Source organism: Nelusetta ayraudi, unplaced genomic scaffold, assembly GCF_046127955.1.
Source record: "Nelusetta ayraudi isolate G7.1 ecotype Tasmania unplaced genomic scaffold, CSIRO-AGI_Nayr_v1 ptg000088l, whole genome shotgun sequence".
Taxonomy (NCBI): Eukaryota; Metazoa; Chordata; class Actinopteri; order Tetraodontiformes; family Monacanthidae; genus Nelusetta; species Nelusetta ayraudi.
This window is the reverse complement of record NW_027466138.1, coordinates 907151-928247: the sequence shown is the minus strand read 5'-3', so window position 1 is coordinate 928247 and position 21097 is coordinate 907151. Positions and strand designations below refer to the sequence as shown.

At 43.3% G+C, this 21097-nt stretch overlaps 2 protein-coding genes across 2 annotated transcripts; one reads left to right on the top strand and one right to left on the bottom strand.

The window, feature by feature from the left end:
- Positions 1-845: 845 nt before the first annotated feature.
- Positions 846-8335, top strand: ccdc22 (CCC complex scaffolding subunit CCDC22). Its single transcript, XM_076045945.1, has 16 exons — positions 846-1312; positions 1862-2039; positions 2291-2423; positions 2944-3050; positions 3674-3758; positions 4060-4229; positions 4425-4640; positions 4858-5028; positions 5147-5266; positions 5349-5465; positions 5964-6065; positions 6169-6276; positions 6386-6481; positions 6940-6999; positions 7104-7178; positions 7746-8335. Exons 1-16 carry the CDS (start codon positions 1263-1265, stop codon positions 7857-7859), a joined length of 1902 nt encoding a protein of 633 aa, XP_075902060.1. The 5' UTR covers positions 846-1262; the 3' UTR covers positions 7860-8335.
- Positions 8336-8700: 365 nt separating this feature from the next.
- On the bottom strand, positions 8701-19261 carry slc38a5b (solute carrier family 38 member 5b). The gene is made up of 16 exons (XM_076045962.1): positions 18847-19261; positions 16365-16512; positions 15919-15988; positions 14921-15036; positions 14745-14818; positions 14551-14643; positions 13822-13903; positions 13157-13239; positions 12461-12519; positions 12258-12374; positions 12024-12103; positions 11566-11666; positions 11330-11454; positions 10774-10918; positions 9943-10046; positions 8701-9846 (listed from the first exon to the last, which is right to left on the bottom strand). Exons 2-16 carry the CDS (start codon positions 16427-16429, stop codon positions 9742-9744), a joined length of 1419 nt encoding a protein of 472 aa, XP_075902077.1. The 5' UTR covers positions 16430-16512; positions 18847-19261; the 3' UTR covers positions 8701-9741.
- Positions 19262-21097: the final 1836 nt, after the last annotated feature.

The following is a 21097-nucleotide window of genomic DNA, read 5'->3' as shown; positions in this document are numbered from 1 at the left end:
AATACTAAACTAAATTTCAATATTTGCATTGCATGGCTGGATTTTTTTTTTGTACAATAAATTGACGTGTGTGTGTGTTGTATTAGCTGACGGTTTTAGTTGGTCCTTTTATTGCTAAAGTGTGTACATTACACAAATTTTGGCTCTCTTTAATTGCTGATGTGGTGAGTGAATTACTCCGTTGGGGGGGGGATTAGAAAAGTGTAATATATTCACAACCAGATATTAGTTAGAATTGTATTTATTTGTATTTATTAGTTTGGTATTGGTAAGACTTGAAAAGAGCGCTATTATAATCTTGCAGACCGATTTTCTAACATAGAAGAGACATTATATAATTTAAGAGATTTTTAAAGTTATTTCTGCATGATTGAAACTTGTCAAATAAATATTATCTTGGGCAATAAAACACGCTGAATGACCTATTTTATTCTGTCCATACAGAAGAGTCCTGCTTTAAAATATTAAAATTATAAGGCACATTTGAGTAAACTTGCTGATCAAACTATGGCTTTTGTCGTTGTTATCATCGCAACCAAACAGTATTTCTATTAGAATAATGTTAAATTTAAGACTTTGAGAACACATTTTTGATCATCAAAAACATTCACGTTTAAAGAACTAAAAAAAACAAAAACAAAAAACAGCAGCTTTCGGGCAAACAACTGAGCCACACATTTTGCGCAGGATGCATAAAGTTCTCATAAAGAAAAAAAAATGAACCGCTTGGCTCATTTCTGGTCACGAGTGAACGATCATGAGACTTGTGTTTTGGGGCATGCTGGGAAATGTATTTCAATATGGACAACTCCTCCATTCTCGTCTGGCCAGACAGAACTTGACTTCCCAGAAACCCTCACTGCCGCTGGACTCCCTTGGACCAAATTTCACACAGAATAGAGTCGGAGAAATACTCAAATGTGTTGTTACGTGCAGACACTATAATTTCAGGCAGGGTTCAAGCCACACGAGCAACCTTCGTGATAGCCTAAAAGCTAAGGTGTTACTAACGCTTCAAGAAAAACGCTTCAAGAAAATGGATTAATTTTCCCACTCATGCTAATAAAGCAGCTGTTCATGGCCACTTCCTAAGTTAACGTTAGCCAACAGAAGACATGGAACGTCCGTCTCTTCCTCGATGCATCCTTGCATGGAAAATCAATTGCAGCCTTAGCTAACAATATTTTACAAACCCGCGGCTACTGGTTTGGCAACCGTTCCTCCTATTAGCTTCTTGCTATCGATTCAGACCAACTTCAGCGATGGAAGAAGTTGACAGCATTTTGATTCACGCCCTCAAACAAGTTGGCACGTACGTATCCGTTTCAAATCTTTCATTGGTGCAGCTAAATTAACTCTGATATGTTGCTTTATTATGTCAAGACTACTGCTATGAACAGCCGTTATGCTCGACCAGCCTCCTGTCTAACATAGTCATCATATTTGGTGCCCAAGATGATTTAGTTCACGTTGTGAAACGAAATAATATCAAACTCTGGTTGCAACCGCGTTACATGTTAGATTCAACCAATCCGTGACGTGCACGTACATGTAGAGCAACGATTTGCACACGTTGACCCATCCATTTTTTGCACAACTATTTTATCGCCATAATGTTTACTCGTTATATTCAAGGAGCAACAGGTTATTTGACCAATCGACCCACGACGGTCCAATGTATTCCGAAAATGTGGAGAATTCTTCCAGATCACGTGATCTGCCTTCTGTCAGTCAGTCAGTCCATCATCATGTGATCACCGACACGCGTTTCAACTGGGGACTGGGGAGTTGCATAAAATGTACTTTCTAAAAAAAAAAATATATATATATACATTGATTGATTGATTGATTTGTCCCACAGTGAGGTGAGTGAGGAGATTGACAGCGTCAAAGCGTTCAGCAGTGAGCTGATCGTGGAGGCAGTGGTGAAATGTATCCAGGTGATCAACCCAGGTCTGGGCAGTGCGCTGCCCACCTCCCTTCCCCCCGGCATGTCTGCCCGCTTCAGGGTTGGCATGAGCCTGGCACAGGCCTGTCAGGTCAGACCCTCTTAATTATCATCACAAAACATTCAGCTGTGATTTCTAGTGGACTGTTTTGCCATTGGCAATGCAAACACCACCATTTGTATCTGGCAACTTCAGCAGAAAAGTGAAAACAAGTAAATCAGAAAGACTTTCACAACACTTCTGGTCACCAAACTAGAAGCTGTGACTGGTGTTTAAAAATACACTGCTTTGGTACTGAAGTACCATGTGATTTGTCCCCTAATGTGTTTAAACTGTTCCAGGACGTTGGTTACAAAGGAGAAATAGGATATCAGACATTTTTGTACAGCAATGAAAGTGAGATCCGCTACCTGCTCATGTTCTTGGTGGAGAAGCTACCCAGAGAACATGCAGAGAGCTCAGATCAACCGGCAGGTATGTAGTGCAAGTGATTCACACCGTTTGTCTCATACTATCTTGTGGTAGAAACAATGTAGATGCTGGGATCTGATAGAGGGACACGTTGAAAACACATCAGATATAAATGGGGGGGGATATTTCCTGATTATGAGAAGGTGATGTGTTGGTAACCAAAGGATTCCTCATAATTTGATGGACATTGAATTGTTCACAATATTTAGATGTGAAATCAAAGACAGTCCAATATTGAAAGTGAAAGAAGATGCAGTAGAGTGGCCATCATGTCATTGGAGCAGCTCCAAATGACACTCAGTAGTTTGTGTGGGCCCCAGGTGCTTGTATTAATGAGATGATGCATGGCGTCCTAGAGAACCTCATCCAAGATCTTGGACATCAAGAGGGAGCAAAACAAATGTTACTTCAATGTTGCCTGTAATTGTGATGGTTATTGGCTATTTGTGAAATTGCTGTTTGTAAAACAAAACAAAACAAACAAACAAAAAAAAATCACACTTGTAATCTCTTATGTCTCCAGGTAAACTTCTGGTGCTCCAGAAAACCATTGCTGCTGCTATCAGAGCCCAGCTCTCTGTTCCCTGGTTGCCAACAAACTGCAGGCTGCCACTTGATGGTGAAACACAAGTAATATTTTACAATTGCATTTTAATGTCACAAACTGCTCATCTTATTATTATTATTATTATTATTATTATTATTATTTTATTTTATTTTTTGTATTTTACTCAACTACAAACAAACATGACACGTTTTTATTTTGTACCAACCTGCACATATTGACCAGTTTGATGTCCTTCCTGACTGAACCTCCACAAAACAATGTTGGAGCTGCAATTCTTTCCCAAAAAGCTCCTCCCACTCTCTCACCATGCATTATATAAAACCCAAAGTCACTCAGAACAGCTCTACTCTCTTGGTCTCTGTTAGTAAATCTATAGACCTGGATGAAAAGCAGGTTTAGACCAACAAGCCAATGCAGTGATATTGACCTTCCAGCAGGTTTCAATGTGTTTTTGTGATTAGAAACTGCTCAGGATTCAGTAAACATGACATGATGGATTTTCCTTTTTATGAAACACATGTTTTTTATTTTATGAAACATATACTGCTGCTGTAATCTTGTATGATTATCTCCCACTCAGTGATTTCAATATTTTGTCTTTCAAGAGCCGTTAAGATGAATAAATGTTTTTTTTTTTTTGATTGCTTGAAATGTTAATACTGTTAGAGATGTTTTGCTATTGTAGAGTCCAGGAGGAGAACACAGCTTCCATGTGCAGCCGCTGAGTTTACCACACTGCCCTAAAGGTCTGGGAGAGAAGCAGCTGAAAGGTGGGTTCTCCTAGTCATCGTCTTCAATGTGAACTTGGCTGTCAATGGGAAGCTAGAAGGTCATCACACACTGAGGATCTACTGACAAACTCCTCCCAGGCTGAATTTGATCTTTTCACAATTTGTCAATCATGACATTTTTCATCAACATGTTACAGTTGTAAACTTTCCCCAGCTGTTTCCTCTCCATTGTTATAATTCAGTGGAATTGTCCGGAACGTCGCTGCTATTTTCTTGCCAATGCTTTGCGTTTAGTTTTGACCCACGAATGGAAAGGTGTGCGTTTTTGCTGTGATTTCAGAGATGAAGCACTACCAGCGCACTGTACTTCCTCCAGTGACGGCACAGCCATCCCAGAATGCCTCTGTGGTGGCGTCCATACTGGAGCAGCATGCAGCTGAGCTGAGCGCCGCGCAGGAGTGGGAGAACGAGTGGAACAGTCAGGGACTCCTGTCTCACCTCACACCACAGGCAAAGTATTATTACATTGATACATGAAAAAAAAGTCAAAGAAACTTTCTTCTAAAGCAGCGTTGCTCAACTGGTGGGTCGCGGCCCTCCAGAGCTGTTTTGATTGGGTGGAAACACAGGAAACAGTGGACAGTGCTTGTTTACAGCCAGTCCTTGTTAAATAGTGTGTGTGTATGTGTGTGTGTTGCTGAACAGGAGTATCGCAACAGGAAAGTGACGAGGCTGCGGAGACGCATCGAGGAGCACCTGCGCTGTGCTGCGCTGCCCCCTGCTGACAGCGCCTTTGGGCCTCAGTCGTCCTCCTCAGACCTGTCGGAGCTCCTGCAGACCTTCAGGTGCTCCGGCCCCTCTGACAGCGTAATGGCCAAAGGCACCCACTTCACACACACCCAGAAGTTCACCTTCACCAGGGTGAGTAGACCTGTGAGAGTCAGCGTGCAGGTTCCCACCGGGTTCTTTGCAAAGATACGCAGCTGTTCTATATTTCAGACACTTGAAAAAAGAACTTCTTTTAGTGTCTCTAAGTGGTGTGTGTGTGTGTGTGTGTGTGTGTGTGTGTGTGTGTGTGTGTGTGTGTGTGTGTGTGTGTGTGTGTGTGTGTGTGTGTGTGTGTGTGTGTGTCAAACAGGACACGGCGCCAGTAACCAGCACAATTCCCATTGGACACAAGTCGGAGAGTGATGCCCAACTCCAACAGCAGGAGGCGCTGGAGTCGCTCACGCAGCAGGTTGAACAGCTCAGCAGTGACGTTGACCAGCTGACGGCAGACATGAAGCAGATGAGTGTCACCTACACGCAGGTGAGGGAACACCAGACACAGTGTGTAACAGAGCCAGCCTCGATTAGCCAGTCTGTGACTAATGTGGCACAATGCCAGAAGGCAACAAACAACCAACGTGCGTCGTGCTCTGGTGCAGGTGTTGGATGAGTTGAAGCAGAGAGAGCTGAAAAACTCTGAGAAACAAGAGAGGATGCAGGTGAAGAAGAAGACGGTGGACCTCATCCCGGACGCAGACGGCAACCTGCTGCAGCTTCAGGTAACGCCAGCCTGCCACAGTGCAGTCCGGCAGGCCCCCCCGACAGACCCTGACTGCACTGCCACTCTGCTTGACCTCTCAGGACGTGGTGGAGGCCAGTGTGAAGCGAGTGGTTCATCTGGCCGCCCAGTGGGAGAAGCACAGAGCTCCTCTGGTGGAGGAGCACCGCAGACTCAAGGCTCTGTGCAGCAACCAAGACGTAGGTGCTCCAGTTGCCCTGACTCAAGCCTGCTACTCTAGGTGGTGGTCACACTGTTGGCTCACTGCTCACCCACAGGTCCACGTTGGTGGATGGAAGCAATTTAAAGGTCCAGTGTTTAATATTTGGCTTGATTTATGACTTTTATATTGGTGAAGGCTGAGCATACTGTCCATAAATACATGAATAAAAGTGTATACTCCCAGTGCAATATGTTTGGTTTTCGTATACATATATATGCCACAGTAGTTCACTTGCAAGCTCAGGAGAGGGAGAGTGAAAGATGCTGCTATGTGACCACTTGATGTCACTGTTTCTTCTTCACAATCTATAAATATGACACAGTTTAGATGAGATTAGATTCAACTTCATTGTCGTTTCGCATGTCGCAAGTACAGAAGGACAAAATGCAGCTGGCATCCAAGCAGAAGTGCTGGGCTGTGAATTCAATCCAAACTCACTGAGCCTTTGAATGGTTCCTGTTTCATCCCCGTCCAGCTGGAGTCTTCCAGGAAGCTGTCGGAAATCAAGTCTCTGCACGACAAAATCCGCGTGTCTACCGAGGAGATGAAGAAGAAGGAGGAAATGCATAAACAGCTGGTGAAGGAGCAATTTACACATTCATTTTTCTTTTTACTCTAAAAGCTAAAGAATATTTTTTTTTGGCTTCAATGGGTTTTTGCCTTTAATTTTTCCACTGTAGGTCTCAGAGCTGGAGAACCTGCCGCAGGATGCGTCTCGCTCTGCCTACACTCAGAGGATTTTAGAAATTGTCAGCAACATCAAGAAACAGAAGGAGGAAATTACAAAGGTGAGTTTCTGGACCACATGGCTGCAAACTGTATCTCTGAAGGAGCAGCGCAACATCACGGCCGTTGTCAAGAGCGTGCGGCTGACTTTGCACTCCACGCTGCTTGCAGATCTTGTCAGACACCAAGGATCTCCAGAAAGAAATTAACAGCCTGACTGGAAAACTGGACAGAACCTTCGCTGTGACTGATGAGATGGTCTTCAAGGTACAACAGGGATTTTCTTTACACCTCATTGACCCGTTTGCTTCAACCTGAACGACACCTTGGTGGCCTTATTGATGACCACCGACTGGAAGAAACTCCATTTAATTGTCATTCGTTCCACCGATGAGCGTCTATATAACTGAAACTGGATGTTTATGACACTCAAGGTCGCCGCACAGAAAATAATTTAAAATAAAAAAATACAGATATAAAGAGATAAATATGCAAAAAGCACAGCAAATAAAAACAAAGTAAAATTATAAAAACGTAGTATATCGTGAATAGTCTAAGTAAAAGTATAAATAAAAAGCAGCAAACTGTCTTGTAAACAAGCGTGCCGTCTAAGTGTATTTGCAGTATGCATGCATCATGCAGTAAAACATGAGGTGTTTCCTTACCAGACCGTCTGAAGCAGAGCACTGAGTGACGCCTCTTCATTCTGTTCCTTTTCATCACAGGATGCCAAGAAAGACGAATCTGTCCGAAAGTCCTACAAATACCTCGCTGCTCTGCACGAAGTACGTCTTCTTCCAGTTGATTGAAATTCATCGCATCCGTTCATTTTTCCACATGATTTTTAAAGCGGTGTGGATTTTTTTTTTTTTTTTTAAATCTCTTGTAGAACTGCAGCCAGTTGATCCAGACCATCGAGGACACTGGAACCATCCTGAGAGAGATCCGGGATCTAGAAGAGCAGGTTTGGCTTTTCATCTCTTCCTAGTTTGACTTTTACTTCATCAAGCAACAGTGGCAAAAAAACAAAAAACATTTTTTTTTTAAGTAAAAACTTACACTTCCTGCTGACCTCATGTTGTACACGATCCTAGTCTCTTATATAACTTTTATTTCCTCCAGTTATTTAGGCATCAAATCAGAATTGATTTATTTTCTTTCTCACTTAAATATGCAGATGACAAGGAAATTGTTCAAGGAATCGACTACACGACAAATTCAAATGAATGAATCATTTGTTTACTGGCCTTAAGCACTTAGCAAGTTATTATTTTGTCTGTTAAATCTCTACATGTTCTTTTTTTCCTGCTCTTTCCCAAAAAATTCTGGTCCATCAATGCCTCAAAAATTGTCAATACAATTTATTGTATTATTCACTGCATCTTCATTTCTATTTGACTATTGCTTTACATTTTAACTGTAAATAACCCAACTGGTCATAAGGTGTAAAAATCTTGTTTTTTTTCTCTTACGATATAAATATTTTATTTCTAACTTCTTTTCGTTCTATTCTTATTCCATCGCGCTGTAGATTGAGAGTGAGAATGGGAACAAGACGGTGGCCAACCTGGAGAGGATCCTGGAGGACTACAAGGCCATTCGCCAGGAGAACTCTGCTCTGGCTGCCAAGGTCAGAGACGGCTGAGAGCAGCAGCTCGCCGTCGGCCCACTGCGCTGTGAGGCACCAAACCCCCGGAGCAGCTCCTCAGATCGCTGTGCAAGAACACAAAGCCTCTCGTTTCCATCGGCAGACCAGGAGGAGGAGCCTGGTTGCACCTCCAAAGGTCTGAACTGGAGTTTGATCGGCCTTCTGTTAACACTGGACAGGATACAACGCTGTCACATCCTCTATCTTCAAGTCTTAACTCATTCGTTCATATTTATGATAATGTTATGTTCTCATTTCCATGCATTGATTAAAAGTCATGATTTCATATCCAAATGAGAGTGAAGAAGATGCCATCGTCACACACATTACACAAGGAACTTGACTTCTTTTTTCTTTCAAGATTTTATTTCAATTAGAGGTGAAATACATTTTTGAATGTGTGGGTCCCATCAGCGAAAGCATTGTTGTATATATGGTACTAGCTTCAATAAAAGATGCCTTACAAACTTGAAGAGTTGTCGGGCTTCTTCTCTCATGTCTGCTGTAGTAACCACTGACAGCTGCACTCTGCTGCCAGTGTTGTTGACTGTTGATTTCCAGACACCATCTTCTGTCTATTCATCTTAAACGCAGCGTTTTTCACCCTCTGGTAATAACTTCAATGTGTCCCAATTAACTCAAAACTGTCAAATGAATGCATGCATAGCCAGACATGTAAACAAAACATTGAATTCATACTTGATGGGCAGCGGTGCCTCATTGTCTTTTCTAGCCGTGGACGTAAATGACTCGAGTTCACAAGAAACACTGAGAGGTTTTAGTCCGAGTGTCCAGACGACCACGTTCTGCCCTTCGCATCCAACTACAGGTAGTTGAGTGTTTTCCTGTCGCCACGTTGCACATTGCAAACAATTTACATGAACAGATAATCCTGCATAGCAGCGAGATGTGGATTAATAAATGGGATGAGCTCTTCTATATTTAATGGGGCAAGTGCTTGTACATTGTACTCATTGCTTTGAGAGGCCGACGCTTTAAAACAAGCTACATGCCATTAGAAATAACTTAATGGTGCTGATTATTATTATCAATTTTCTTTTTCAAACAGGAAAACAAAAAAGGTCAATCAAGCAGAATATCGAACATGTTGCTTTCTTGGACTTGTTTTTACCTATTTTGTATGACGTTTTGAATGATTTCTTTTTTTAATATAGCTGAAACACTGTTATTGTAATACAAATAATACAAATTCAAACTCTGCACATTACATAAATATGTGTAATTTAAGTGCATTACTCACATTGTCGAAAGAGGTTGCATTGTGTTTTGTAGCCAAAACTACAATTCTACTTTAATTTCAATTCATTTCATTATTCAAAAGTGCTCATTTGCAAATGAAAAGAATCCGAGAAAATCAATATTTCGACATAAGCCACATTTCAAACTAAAACACTGCCTAAAGGTAAAAAGGTCCAGCAATATTTAAACACATTGGTAGATTGAAGGTAATCCGTCATTTTTCTCCTCTCAAGTTCTCCAAAGATTAACCAGAAAATGTCAAGTGAATTAATACGACCAATTTCTTTGGAAAGCAGTTCCATCTATTCTTCACTTTCTGTGAAGGAACCTCAAGAACTTAATACATCAGGCCTGACGTCTCACTGGCCCCCTAATATTGCTGCTGTTGCAATAGCCTACAGTTGGCCAAGGTTAAAGCGAATGACCTCGAGTCGAGAGTGGCTTCAGTTTGAGCTCTGTGTGCAGAACACAGGAACACCGCCGGTGGTGGATTCTGGTGGTAGGTCAGCCTGGGTGTGAGAAGACACTAAAGTGGTCTCACCGCAGGTGAGGGTCTCCTCACAGGAGGCTGAGTATTGCTTCCCATTCGGAGGATGAAGGAGGATCTGAGGGGACTTCTTTAGTGAGCGCCGAGCCTCTGCTTCTCTCCACTCGTCCAGTCAAGTACAATGAACGTGAGGCTCATCGTCATGAAGACAAAACCCAGCGCTGCAAAGCAAGCGGCCTGAAAAACAACAGGGGGTGCACCAACAAAAAAAATCATTGCTTAAACTCTTGCTTTTTTGTTGTTTTTTTTGCGCGTGAAAGAGACGGAATGTACCAGGATCTTTGGTCTTGAACGCATCGGCTCCAGGTCAGTGGGGATGATGCGGATGTAAAACAGTCCAGGAAGAATGAAGATCAGACTGGGAGCAGTGGTGGCGCCTAAGACCAGAGAGGGTGCACCATCAAATATGTCATTGCTTTGGATGGCTCACTGACATCACCCAGAGGATCACTGGGACTTGACCCATCATCCCCTGAGGGTCAGGGTTAGTCACTGGCTGATCCAACCCCCCCAAGTCCAACCCTGATTACTGAGGGCCAAGCAGGGAGGCAGTGGGTTTACAGTCTTGGGGATCGAACCCACAACCTCCCAGTCTCAGGGCAGACACTCTACCACTCGACCACTGAACTGGTGTAATGCAAAGTGTAAAGAAACACCTGCATGCAGACAGTTGCAACTGGACACCAATGACTCACTGGCCAATATTACTGACTCAACAGTTCTGGAACTGGTTACAGCTTTGTTCTCCGGTCAGCTTCAGAGGACCAGGTTGGAGTTCATTACGTCTGCATTATTTTGCTCATCCCTCAAATTAAGAAAGCTTTTAAGGAACAGCCCCAAAGTGGTTTCAATCAAAAGTACTTTGGATGTGTCAATAATACATTTTGCAAGCTCCGCCTTGGAACTGCCCACTCCCCTGTGATTGGCCAGGTGCTCACTGGGCGCAAGTTGTCTTTTTTTGTACTTGCTGTGTTATCTGACATGCTAATAATGCAACAGAGATGTTAAAGAGCTGAAAAAGTCTGTTTTTCATTAAAACCTGGATCACTGTCAATGTTGCACTACTAAACTCAGAAAGTCACATCCTCCATCCGATTTCCTCACCTGTGATGCCAAAAATGTCTCGAATGTTTGGGACGAGGATGACCAGCATGTTGACAACAAACAGCAAGCACGCGGCGATGGCAATGTGACGCAGCCAGTGGAAGGGCCTCTCTGGAAACAGCAGCTGCAGGAGGGCACGACGGATCTGCAACAACGCAGAGGAGGGAGCACCATGTGTCGTCGACATACAGTATAACCAAAGATCTGGCAGTAGAACCACTGCATGACGCAGAGAACGCAGTATTTCATAAATTATTTGATAATGTTCATGAATTCCCCAAATGATGATTTAACTTATTGTAAAATTGCAGATCAGCAAAAAAATTGTAGCTAAATGAAAAGAGATATAAATATCAGATTGTGCAAAAAAAACTAACCCACAATTTTGAGAAGAGAAATAAATCAACCGGACCCATAATTCTCTAGTTCAATATACGTATATATATACACCGGTACATATATACAGAAGCTCGTGTCCTTCATTATCAGTCTTCAAAGAAGTTTTCCTGCCATTACAGTTGATGTTGTACCACTGTAAATTCCAGTTCATACTTACAGGGAACAAGACCACAGGAACAGTGAGAGTGACGGCCACGAGAACGGCCAGTCGCACACACAGGATCAGAATGTCAAGTGGGTCCACTTTACTGTAGGTGTGGAGGAGCTCCGCTTCAGTGTTTCCTGCACACACACACACACACACACACACACACACACACACACACACACACACATTAGGCCTTCCACCTGTATCGTCATTGATGTCAGCGGTTGACAGAGATGTTGTCTCACCGTAGAAAGTCAGGTAGCCAAATGTGGCAGTCAGGAAATACATGACGAACATTCCCAGGATGGAGACATTGCCAATGTTTTGCATGCGTCTCTTGGTTGGACTGTTGGGGGCAAAGATTGCAGAGAAAGAGGACAATAAAAAAAGTTTTCTTTCAGTTTTATAAAGCCATCACTAAAACTAGGGATGCACCGATACCGACACCAGTATGGTGCCGAAAGCTGGGGCTGAGTACTCTACTCATACCGCTGGACACCAATACCAGTTTATATGCGCAGGACAATTTGGTTAAATTTGTGCAGTGAAACTTGTTCTAGAAAAAATATGTTGAGGAATGTTGTTAAAAAAAAAAACAGAACATCTGTGGAAAAATACAAAGCAAAGTAATTCTATGATGTGTATGATGGCCTTATGCAGTACTCAGTATGGGTGACGCTGAGTACTGCAATGCTCCGCTTACTTGCTCAGCTCAGTGTAGATGGGAAGCACCTCTGGATGACAAACAAAGGCGAACGCCAGGATGGGGATGGTGTACGCCGTCTGCACAAACAACAACAGCAGCGGCTGCATTTGAAAAGTCCCTGTACTAAGCACTGGCTGATTAAATGTCACCTGCAATGAGCTCATTGTTCAGTGCAGCTTTCATGATACACGTCTATGTACACATAAGTGTTGGACAGTCATCCCTGCTGACCTCTTGGTTGATGGTAAACAGCTTGGCCGTGCACATCTCCTCTGGCGTGGCTTCACTCAGTGTGTAGTTGCTGAACGCCTGCAGGGGGCAGCTGATGTTGAACCTTTTGTAGATGACCTGAGGTGACGGGACAGTTTCATTAATGAAGTTTCACTGATGGAAACAACACACGCTGACTGCTCTCTGGAATTGTTATGACTTACGGCAGACAGGAAGAAGACCATGCAGCTCAGAGAGAAGCCGCTGGTGTAGCCAAGATACCCTGGAGGACAAGCACAAGAAATAACTTGCTGGTTTGCATAGTATACAAGAAAGATTTATTGTTATTATTGTTGTTATTTTTAGTTATTAGTACCATATTCCTTTTCTCTTAAAGGTCCAATGTGTAATATTTGGCTTGATTTATGACTTTTATTTTGGTAAAAGCTTCACATACTGCCAATAAATACTTTAATAAAAGTGTGTAACCGCGGTACAATAAAAGTCATTTGGTTTTTCTACCTTTAGAATGGTTCTCATATCTATATGAGAATCTCCATAGATCAGTAAGGCTCTCGCAGGCCATATTTCTGAGGAAGCCTGGTGTGGGCAAACCTAATCTTCACGTCTTCAAAGAAACCAATGAAGAAGAAGGTGGACAAAGTGTCCAGGTTTTGGTGTGCAGGCCACCGTAGTTCACCGGCAAACTCCGGACAGGGAGTGAAAGATGCTGCAATCTAAAAGTTGATTTCGCTGTTTCTTTTTCTAAATCTCCAAATATTACACGCTTGACCTTGAAGTTAATTTCACATAAAGTTCACAAAAAACAATTTTAATTTCGTCTGACGAACGGATAAAGAAATAACTGTGTGGTACAACATCACTGGCGAGGCATCTCGACGTGCGGTGGAGAGACGTACCCAGGTGCTTCATCATGGCCAGAGGGAAGATGATCCCCACAGTGACAATAATGATGAGGTAGTTTCCGTTCATGAACCACTCACTGCAAGCAGAATGGAAACACATTCTAAGTTTTATTATCAGTCGACCGTCCTGGCACAAACTTTACATTTATTCCAGGCCTAACGGCACGAGGAGGACACCCCAGGAACCCTGAGGCTGCTTGAGGTGGGACCTGGCTAGGAAGGAATCCCAGGAGCTCCAGTCTCAGCGTGGACACTCTGCCCCTGGGGGCACCTTCCACACCAAGCACATTCACCATAGACATATTCCCCTTGTACTGTTTATCATTAGCTGGAGCTTTTTCTCTCGCAAATGGACTGAGAAGCCGCTCAAAACAACTGCTTTGGATGGACTGGAGCGTCTGTGATGTGAGTGACAAGGTCACAGCCTGGAAACACATCTACGACACATTCATACACAGTCACATGAAGAAGCAATTCATGTGAAGTGGCTTGCTGAATGATCAGCTGACTGGAATAGTCAGAATAGAGGAGCTGATGACTGCAAGTGCACAACTTCTTCCTGCTGTACAGCATCACAAGACAGGCAGGTATTTCAATAACGACAGTGCGGTCCTGTCAGTGTTTGGCTTTAGGGCTTTGAACAGAGCTTTGTTACTCACTCAGAGCTGGACGTCTGGCCAAGAAAGGCTTGAATGACCAGCGGCAACTCCGATTTTACAATGAAGAGATAACTAGACATCGCTGCAGGGCAGAAAGAGTCGGTATTAGAACAGTGTCAGTGTAACACTCTCAGTATGTTTGACAGTCTCCTTTACACACAGCCAGCGACAGACACACAAGAAATACAACATTTCATCTGTCCTTCATTAGTAAGGTTTCACTATCAAGTAGAATTAAATTGATCAAAATTTAAAGCTGAAGAACTTTTTTATGAGCTTCAAAATACATGTGTGTGTATTTTTAACGGATGTGTTGGTTGATTCCACTGGTTTCTCTACTTGTACCTGATGCTTTTTGATCCCATTCCAATTTCGCCCTTTGACCACCTCTACCTCTACCCCTCTCCCTCTCCTTCTCCCTTTCTCTCTCTCTTTCTCTCTCTCTACCTTTCTCTCTCTCTCTCCTGTTCATCTCAGAGACTCATAAGAACGGGAGAGTATCTCACTTCTCAATGTGGTGTTTTTGACGGCCGTTGGGCTTTGGGTTTAAAAAAAACTCCTTCACATTCATTTCCTGAGTCCCGTGCAACGCCTACGACTCCTCCAGTTCTATCAAAAACACCTGAGTCCTGAGTAGCAGCAGATCAGTGGTAGGCTCTCTGAATGTGATTCTCCTAGCCTGCATCTGCATAAAACCAATTAGAAAGAAAACAAAAACAGAAACCTCACCTCCAATGTTATGCAGTGTTATGATGACAGCGGCTAATATCTTTCCGGGGTGTCCGAAGGCCCTCAGACCGAGCTGCTCGTAGGCTCGGATCCCTGAAGTGAGCAGTAACACGACTGGTTAGGACCAATGCAGGGAATCACTGGGGACTGTAGCTGTAAGAGTGTCACATCGTCTGACATTTGTCTCATCTCACCCACAACTCCAGCACTACGCAGCAGCAGGTGGACGGAATAACAGGACAGACATGCAATGCATGTCAGCAGAATCCTGTCAGAAAAATACATAAATAAATACATAATTAAACAGTGTATTTCACTGCTGGTCCCATCACATTCTGGATGGCAGCTTGTAAACCTTTGGGATACTCACAGAAAGAGGACGATGCCTGTGTTGGACATGGCGTACGACAAACCAAGAATACCGCTGCCCATGATGGCGTTACTGAGGTTGAAGACCGACATTCCGAAGGAGGTTTTACCTTCAAACTGCCAAGACACAGGAGCAGAATATCGAGCACCAGAGAAACAAAGGCAACATATAAATACATTTTCATTGTGACTCTTGGATTTCCATTTTAATCAGGAAATGAATCATAGACATCATTGAATTGTGCGTTTTGCAAAATAAAAGCCAAAAACATTTTCTCTTCTAAATATATATATTTCAAAATCTCTTTTTGAACTCGCCACGAAGCTGCGACCCAATCAAAACAGTTCCACGACTCACTTTTGGATCGCGAACCACCACAATCGCTGCTCTATGTCTCCTGTGGTTATTTTTCCTCCCTGTGTGCTGAGACTCGACTGACTGACTACTCAGTTTGGACTGGATTGGGAGATGTTCTGTTAATAGTGAGACATTCAGCTTCCTTTAGCCCCCAAAAACTTCACTTCACAATTTCCCAGAATAGCAAGCGGCCAGGGAGGGTCTCAGTCAGTGGTCCGGCCAACTTTAGCCACACATCAGCAGTTTGCCGACTTGTCAGCAGCAGCAGTAGCCTGTCACTTGATCCTATCTACCAATCACATTCCAGCTTGCATGTGCCTCTGAACCGCAGGTGGTCGGCCGCATTGGCAAACAGTCCCTGTATACTAGTTACTATTGGTGCATACTGTTGTTTTGTTGCTCAGCGTGTGTTTTTTTTAAAGCTTTAAATGCGAATCCAGTGTTATTTTTATTCCTCTTCTGCACCCAGGACTGCATGTATGCAGGTCTTCAGTGGCTGAACCATTAATAAACACTCGGTCATGGTGGTTTCCTGTGCCCCCTCCACCCCCCCACTTCTCTTACCACCTGCATTCCCAAAACATGACTGAAAAAAACAGGAAAACCACATATTGTGGACGGTGGACACGTGACAAACTCACATCTGTGAACTGAGGTGTTTTGGATCCATCACTCTTCTGTGGTAGAAATGCGTCTTTCTCTGGCTGGGCTCTAAAAGAATCCAAAAACAAAACCCACTGAATGTACGTTCGCAACCAGAAAGAAAAGAACACTTGCAGTCTGCTGGAACGTATTCATTATCATTTGCAGTGGAGGCAGAAACTGGTATATTTATATCATGCAGGTTTAGAGACGACAAGGAAGACGAAGGCAAAAGAGGATTGTCCTGCGTCAAGCCAACGGCATTCACACTCAATATGAAGCAAGTGAACGGCCAAAGAAATCAAGGAGCTCAGATATTGATCGATCTTTGCAGGAGATCAATCGCCGCCCTGGTGGTCATCAAGCAGGATGTGGACAACATGAGTGGGTTTTCATTCAGTCCCACTGCTTTGTATCAACATGTAGAAGCGATGCAGAAACGAACCCCTTCTCCACAGCGGCAGCAGCATCGTGGTGGGAGTTGCCGTTTGATAACTTCTCCAGTTCCATGCTGATCAACGACGTCCGCGCTGGCGGAGCTCTCGGGATGGATGGGAACTCTCACACAAATCCACTCAACTGAAATGTGAAATCTGAAAAAAGAAAATGAAATTGAATACATTTTAAAAGAATATATGTTTTTTTCATAATGCACTCGATATATACAAGACAGTTGTTGGCAGAGCTTGGAAAATGAGGAGGATTTCACTGCTTTAATCAAGTTTTGGTTTTGGCTCCTCACAAACAAGAAAAACATTTACAGTTTTTAGCTAAACAATGAATTCGCTGCTTGACCTTTGGGCATTGATGCGTATCAAAAGTTCTCCGTTTCAAATTGAACCCTCAAGGGAAGTTTTGTTTGGGCCTTTCACCGATGATATGAAGTGAGCTGTGTGTTCAGTGTGGGTGTCTGTCAGGACAGCAGACAGGCAGACAGGCAGACAGACACTGCGATGGCGGCGACAACTGAGTTGCACAATGACACAACGCTGACTTTTGACTTTTGAGACTGTGGAGGCAGCTTTGATTTATGTTTATGTTTATGTTGTTGTTTTCAAGGCTTTCATAGAGATGTTGACAAAAGCCTTTGTATGTTATATTATGAAACAATGTCTTAAAACACATTGGAGCAGAGTTATTTCTCCTACTATCCATTATAGTCCAATGGAACCATTGTGTTATGGCGAGCTGTGTAAAAATTGACTTGCAGGCCATATGCTGCTTCAGAAAGTCATGTAAAAAAAACAACAAAAACAAATGCACTTATGTAACATTGAGATCACATGACCACCATAGCTGTGCACATTGCTGCTTCGTGATCTATGCACTGCAGGACATCATCATAAATACACATACGCATCATCATTTTAGGATCGTCATTCTGTGAGCTAAATTCAGCAATAAATGCCAAACAAGTGCACAATTAAATAAGTCAGTAAGAACTGTGACCACTTTAAGCCAAGTTCTGATCATTTTTTCAATCCGATTCCGCTTATTTAATCTTGCGTCTGACTGTGTTTACAAACACATCATTTTGAATGCAGGCAAAACTGTTAAAAAAAAATTAATCTTCTTAGTCGTCGTGTTTGGCTGAAAATGAAATTGCGACGAGCTGAACGGTCTTTGCGTCGCAGCCGCCTCTCACTGCCAAATCTTTGCCTTCAGTCTCATATTTTTTAGATTTATGTTGTTTGTTGGCGTCTAAATCCCACGGAAAGGTCATGTGACTAAAGATAAACGGCCGTGGCTCCTGCCATGGATATCTGGTAGCTACAGACAGATTGATAACAGCTGGGAATGGCCTCCGTACTCAAACGTGACTGCGCTGGCACATCAGACGTTGGCATTTTCTTCCTCAGTGCTCATCATTATAGACGGCGTACATTCACAAATACAGCCGAGAGAGTCTGGAAAGCAAACTGCCGTCGTAGCTCTTCACCAGAACCATGGCCGTACCCTGCTAAAATCCATAAGGCCATCTGTAAATATTAACCATACGCAGTGCCAAGACAGTAAACACTGGCACCTGACATTATCTAAGAGAAAGTGATGCAGATATACACCCACCTGGTGAACCAATCAGCTGCCAGAGTTCCTGCCAGCCACTAACTCTGTAAACAAACCCACTTGTTGACTATGCTTTCACAGCAACACGTGCTTTATGGCTCCATCTGACAATTTCCAGTGTTTTCTAATTGGGAAAATCAAGTGTCAACTATTCTAACATCAAGTCAGATGTGATTTTTGGATTTTTTTTGATGTGATTTGAATACTTTTTTTTTTTTCCATCACAAACACTAAACACAAAACCGCTGTGTAAAATAAAATGATAATAAAGAACTAAAACAGTCCTTTTCATTGTGGAAGAATATTACACCAAATACAAATCTCTCCCATTTCATTTTCGGTTTATTTTGACTCCAGCAAATTGGTGACTGTTACATTTAGCAGTTCAATTGGATGACATTTGGTCTTCTCACCTCAGGGTTGAACATGGCAGCCAAACTCTTAACTGTCCATTTTTAATGTCTTGATAAGTTCACCATAATTGGTCATTTTTGGTTAATTCCACCAACTGTGGAAAAAGTCACTCCTGTCCGCTGTCCTCCTTGACAAAGTCAAGAAAACTTGAACAAAATAAAAGAACTTTTCAAAAACACTGCAATAGTAATATTTGAGGTAAAATAAGTCATTTCAACTTTTTCTTATCCTACCAAAATAAATAAATAAATACAATGAAGTGTCTCCAGTCAGTAGCTGCCAGTTGACACCTGGAACGCAGTTCAGTCGTCAACAGGTTGACATCCTGGAGCTACGTTTCCCTTCCTGAAGAAGTGTGCGAGCAGCCTCGACTGCTCGAGCTGCCTCACCACGTGGCTGCGCAGTGGCAGCTTTATTCAGCCTGCAGGGAGAATGTGGTGACTTACCTCCAGCAGAAGCAACAGACAGAAGAAGAAGCCGACTCGAGCGAGAGAATGAAGGAGGCCCAGTGCAGTGGAGATAAAGTCCGGAGGGATCAGAGCTGCGCTGGGCTGCAGGAAAACAGCAAAGCTGGCGTCTTTGTGAAGCCAAGTCAAGTATCATGAACGTGTGGCCGGGTTGGGGAGAGGGGGAGCAAATGTGGGAGCAGTCAAGTGAAGAGGGAGGGTTGCTGAAAATGACGGTTTCAAGTTACTTGTGATGTCACACGTGGAAGCGAGCGGTTTTCACTCCCTTTTCCGTTCTTTCCAGGAGCAAAAGAGGAGAAACGTGAAGGTCAGAAGACTGATTTTCAGTTCAGTGCTTCAGTAAAGCCACAGCCCTGAGGAATATTCACCTTTATGCCATTCTTTTATTCAACGCACATCTTTTTCCAATTATATCCCACTCTCTGCTCACTACTACTCCCCCTAACCTCAAAAATGTGGCACCAGTGGGAATTACAGGGGGTAATTCACACGGTTGCATAACAGAAAGCTGCTGGTGCGACGTTACGAGCTGCATTACATCAACGTGGAAACTTTCCATTGAAAGGTAAATAAAGCTGAGTTCCCCAGAAGCGGCCCTGGTGACCCGACGGCTGCGGCCCAGCGAGCTGCCGCGCTGCCGAGCTGTGAGAAGCAACACGTGAGCCACGGTGTGAGTACACACAACCCCCGTGGTTCCTCTGCTGGCCACCGTGTTCCCACATGGGGGCCAGGGTGAGCTCAGTGAAGAGTGTGTGAGTGTGTGTGTGTGTGTGTGTGTGTGAGTGTGAGTGAGTGTCCATGTGTGTTTGTTCTTGGCTTTCTACTGTCTGTGTTTGTCAAGAGCGCTCGCCAGTTTCAGATGGCACAATAGCAAAAATAAAGCCAGCTCTGTGTTAAAATGTTGGGTTCTGACTCCACTTGTCAGAGTCAAGGTGATGAGTGAAGAGTGTTTGAGGAAGAGGAAGAATGTTTATAATGAGTGTGTATTTACTGGTGGAGGGCAGACAGGAAGGTGAAAGTGGCATCTATGGCCGCAGCGACAGACACGTGTTAGTCAAACAAACTAATCTGTGGGGTCAAAATGTACTTGAGTGCGCCATTGATTTCCCACTGAATGAACAGCCTGGCAGGACATTCAACAGAAAACCTCAAATTATAGTGGTGACTGAAATTCAATGTAAAAAAAAAAAAAAAAAAAGTGGCTGAAAAGAAAGCAGATCTGTCAGCACTATTTCTAAACGCAACTTGCTATGTATCCTCGGTGTTCTTTGCTACTGTGTTTCGTGTCACTCGTCCAATTCTTCTGTTGTATTGTTCATTTCCTGCCAGGGACTGCAGATGCAAAGTAGCCTTTGGCTCATTCTGCCATATTTACACGTACATGTTCATTACTGTGCTCTGTCCCTTTTAAATAAATAAATACATAAAAAAAAAAAAGATTCTAAAATCAGAGGTGAGAGGTCCTGCTCGGCATTTGAATCCCAACAAAATAATAATGAAATTTTCCCTCTGGAATACTTTGTAGCCTCACCTGCAACAGCTGTTTATCCAGTGGAGCAGGTTACTAGAAAACCAAATGTATTTCAATCTACTCCTACAGTAGCAGGCTGTCTACTGTTTAAAGGGTTGCACAGCAAACTGCACAGCAAAGCTACATTTTATGACTATCATTAAAATAATTTCTTCAAGTTCGGCGGGCCGCATTAGACAGCTCAACGGGCCGCACATGGCCCCCGGGCCGTAGTTTACCCACGCCTGGAACAGACCTTTGTCGGCAAACAGTAGATTGCTCACTCTGGGAAGAAGTGCAGCGACTGGCCCAAACCAGACAGTTCCAGTCTGGGTTCTTCAACAGTTGCTGATGGACGGACGGACGGACGGACAGACATTCTGAGGTCTGGACGCTCATTCGTCAGTGTGTGTACCTTCTGCTGGGCTCTGGTTGGTGACCAACAGGACGAGGTCTAGGTAGGGATGGGATGAGATGAGGAGCTCAACTATCTGGAGGCAGCTGGAATAATAAGCCGGTCACAGGAAACCATGTTTTAAGAAATAATAGGATTTTAATGTGTTTTAGAGAGATTCACACAAAGAACAAAGCAGGTGCAAGATCCAAACTATACAAAGTGGTTGGCATCAGTACAGCTGAGCGGGTGCATTAGGCCAAATTAACACACACTCACACGCACACAGCTCCTAAATGAATGTGGTTACACAGGAAGCAAGCGAG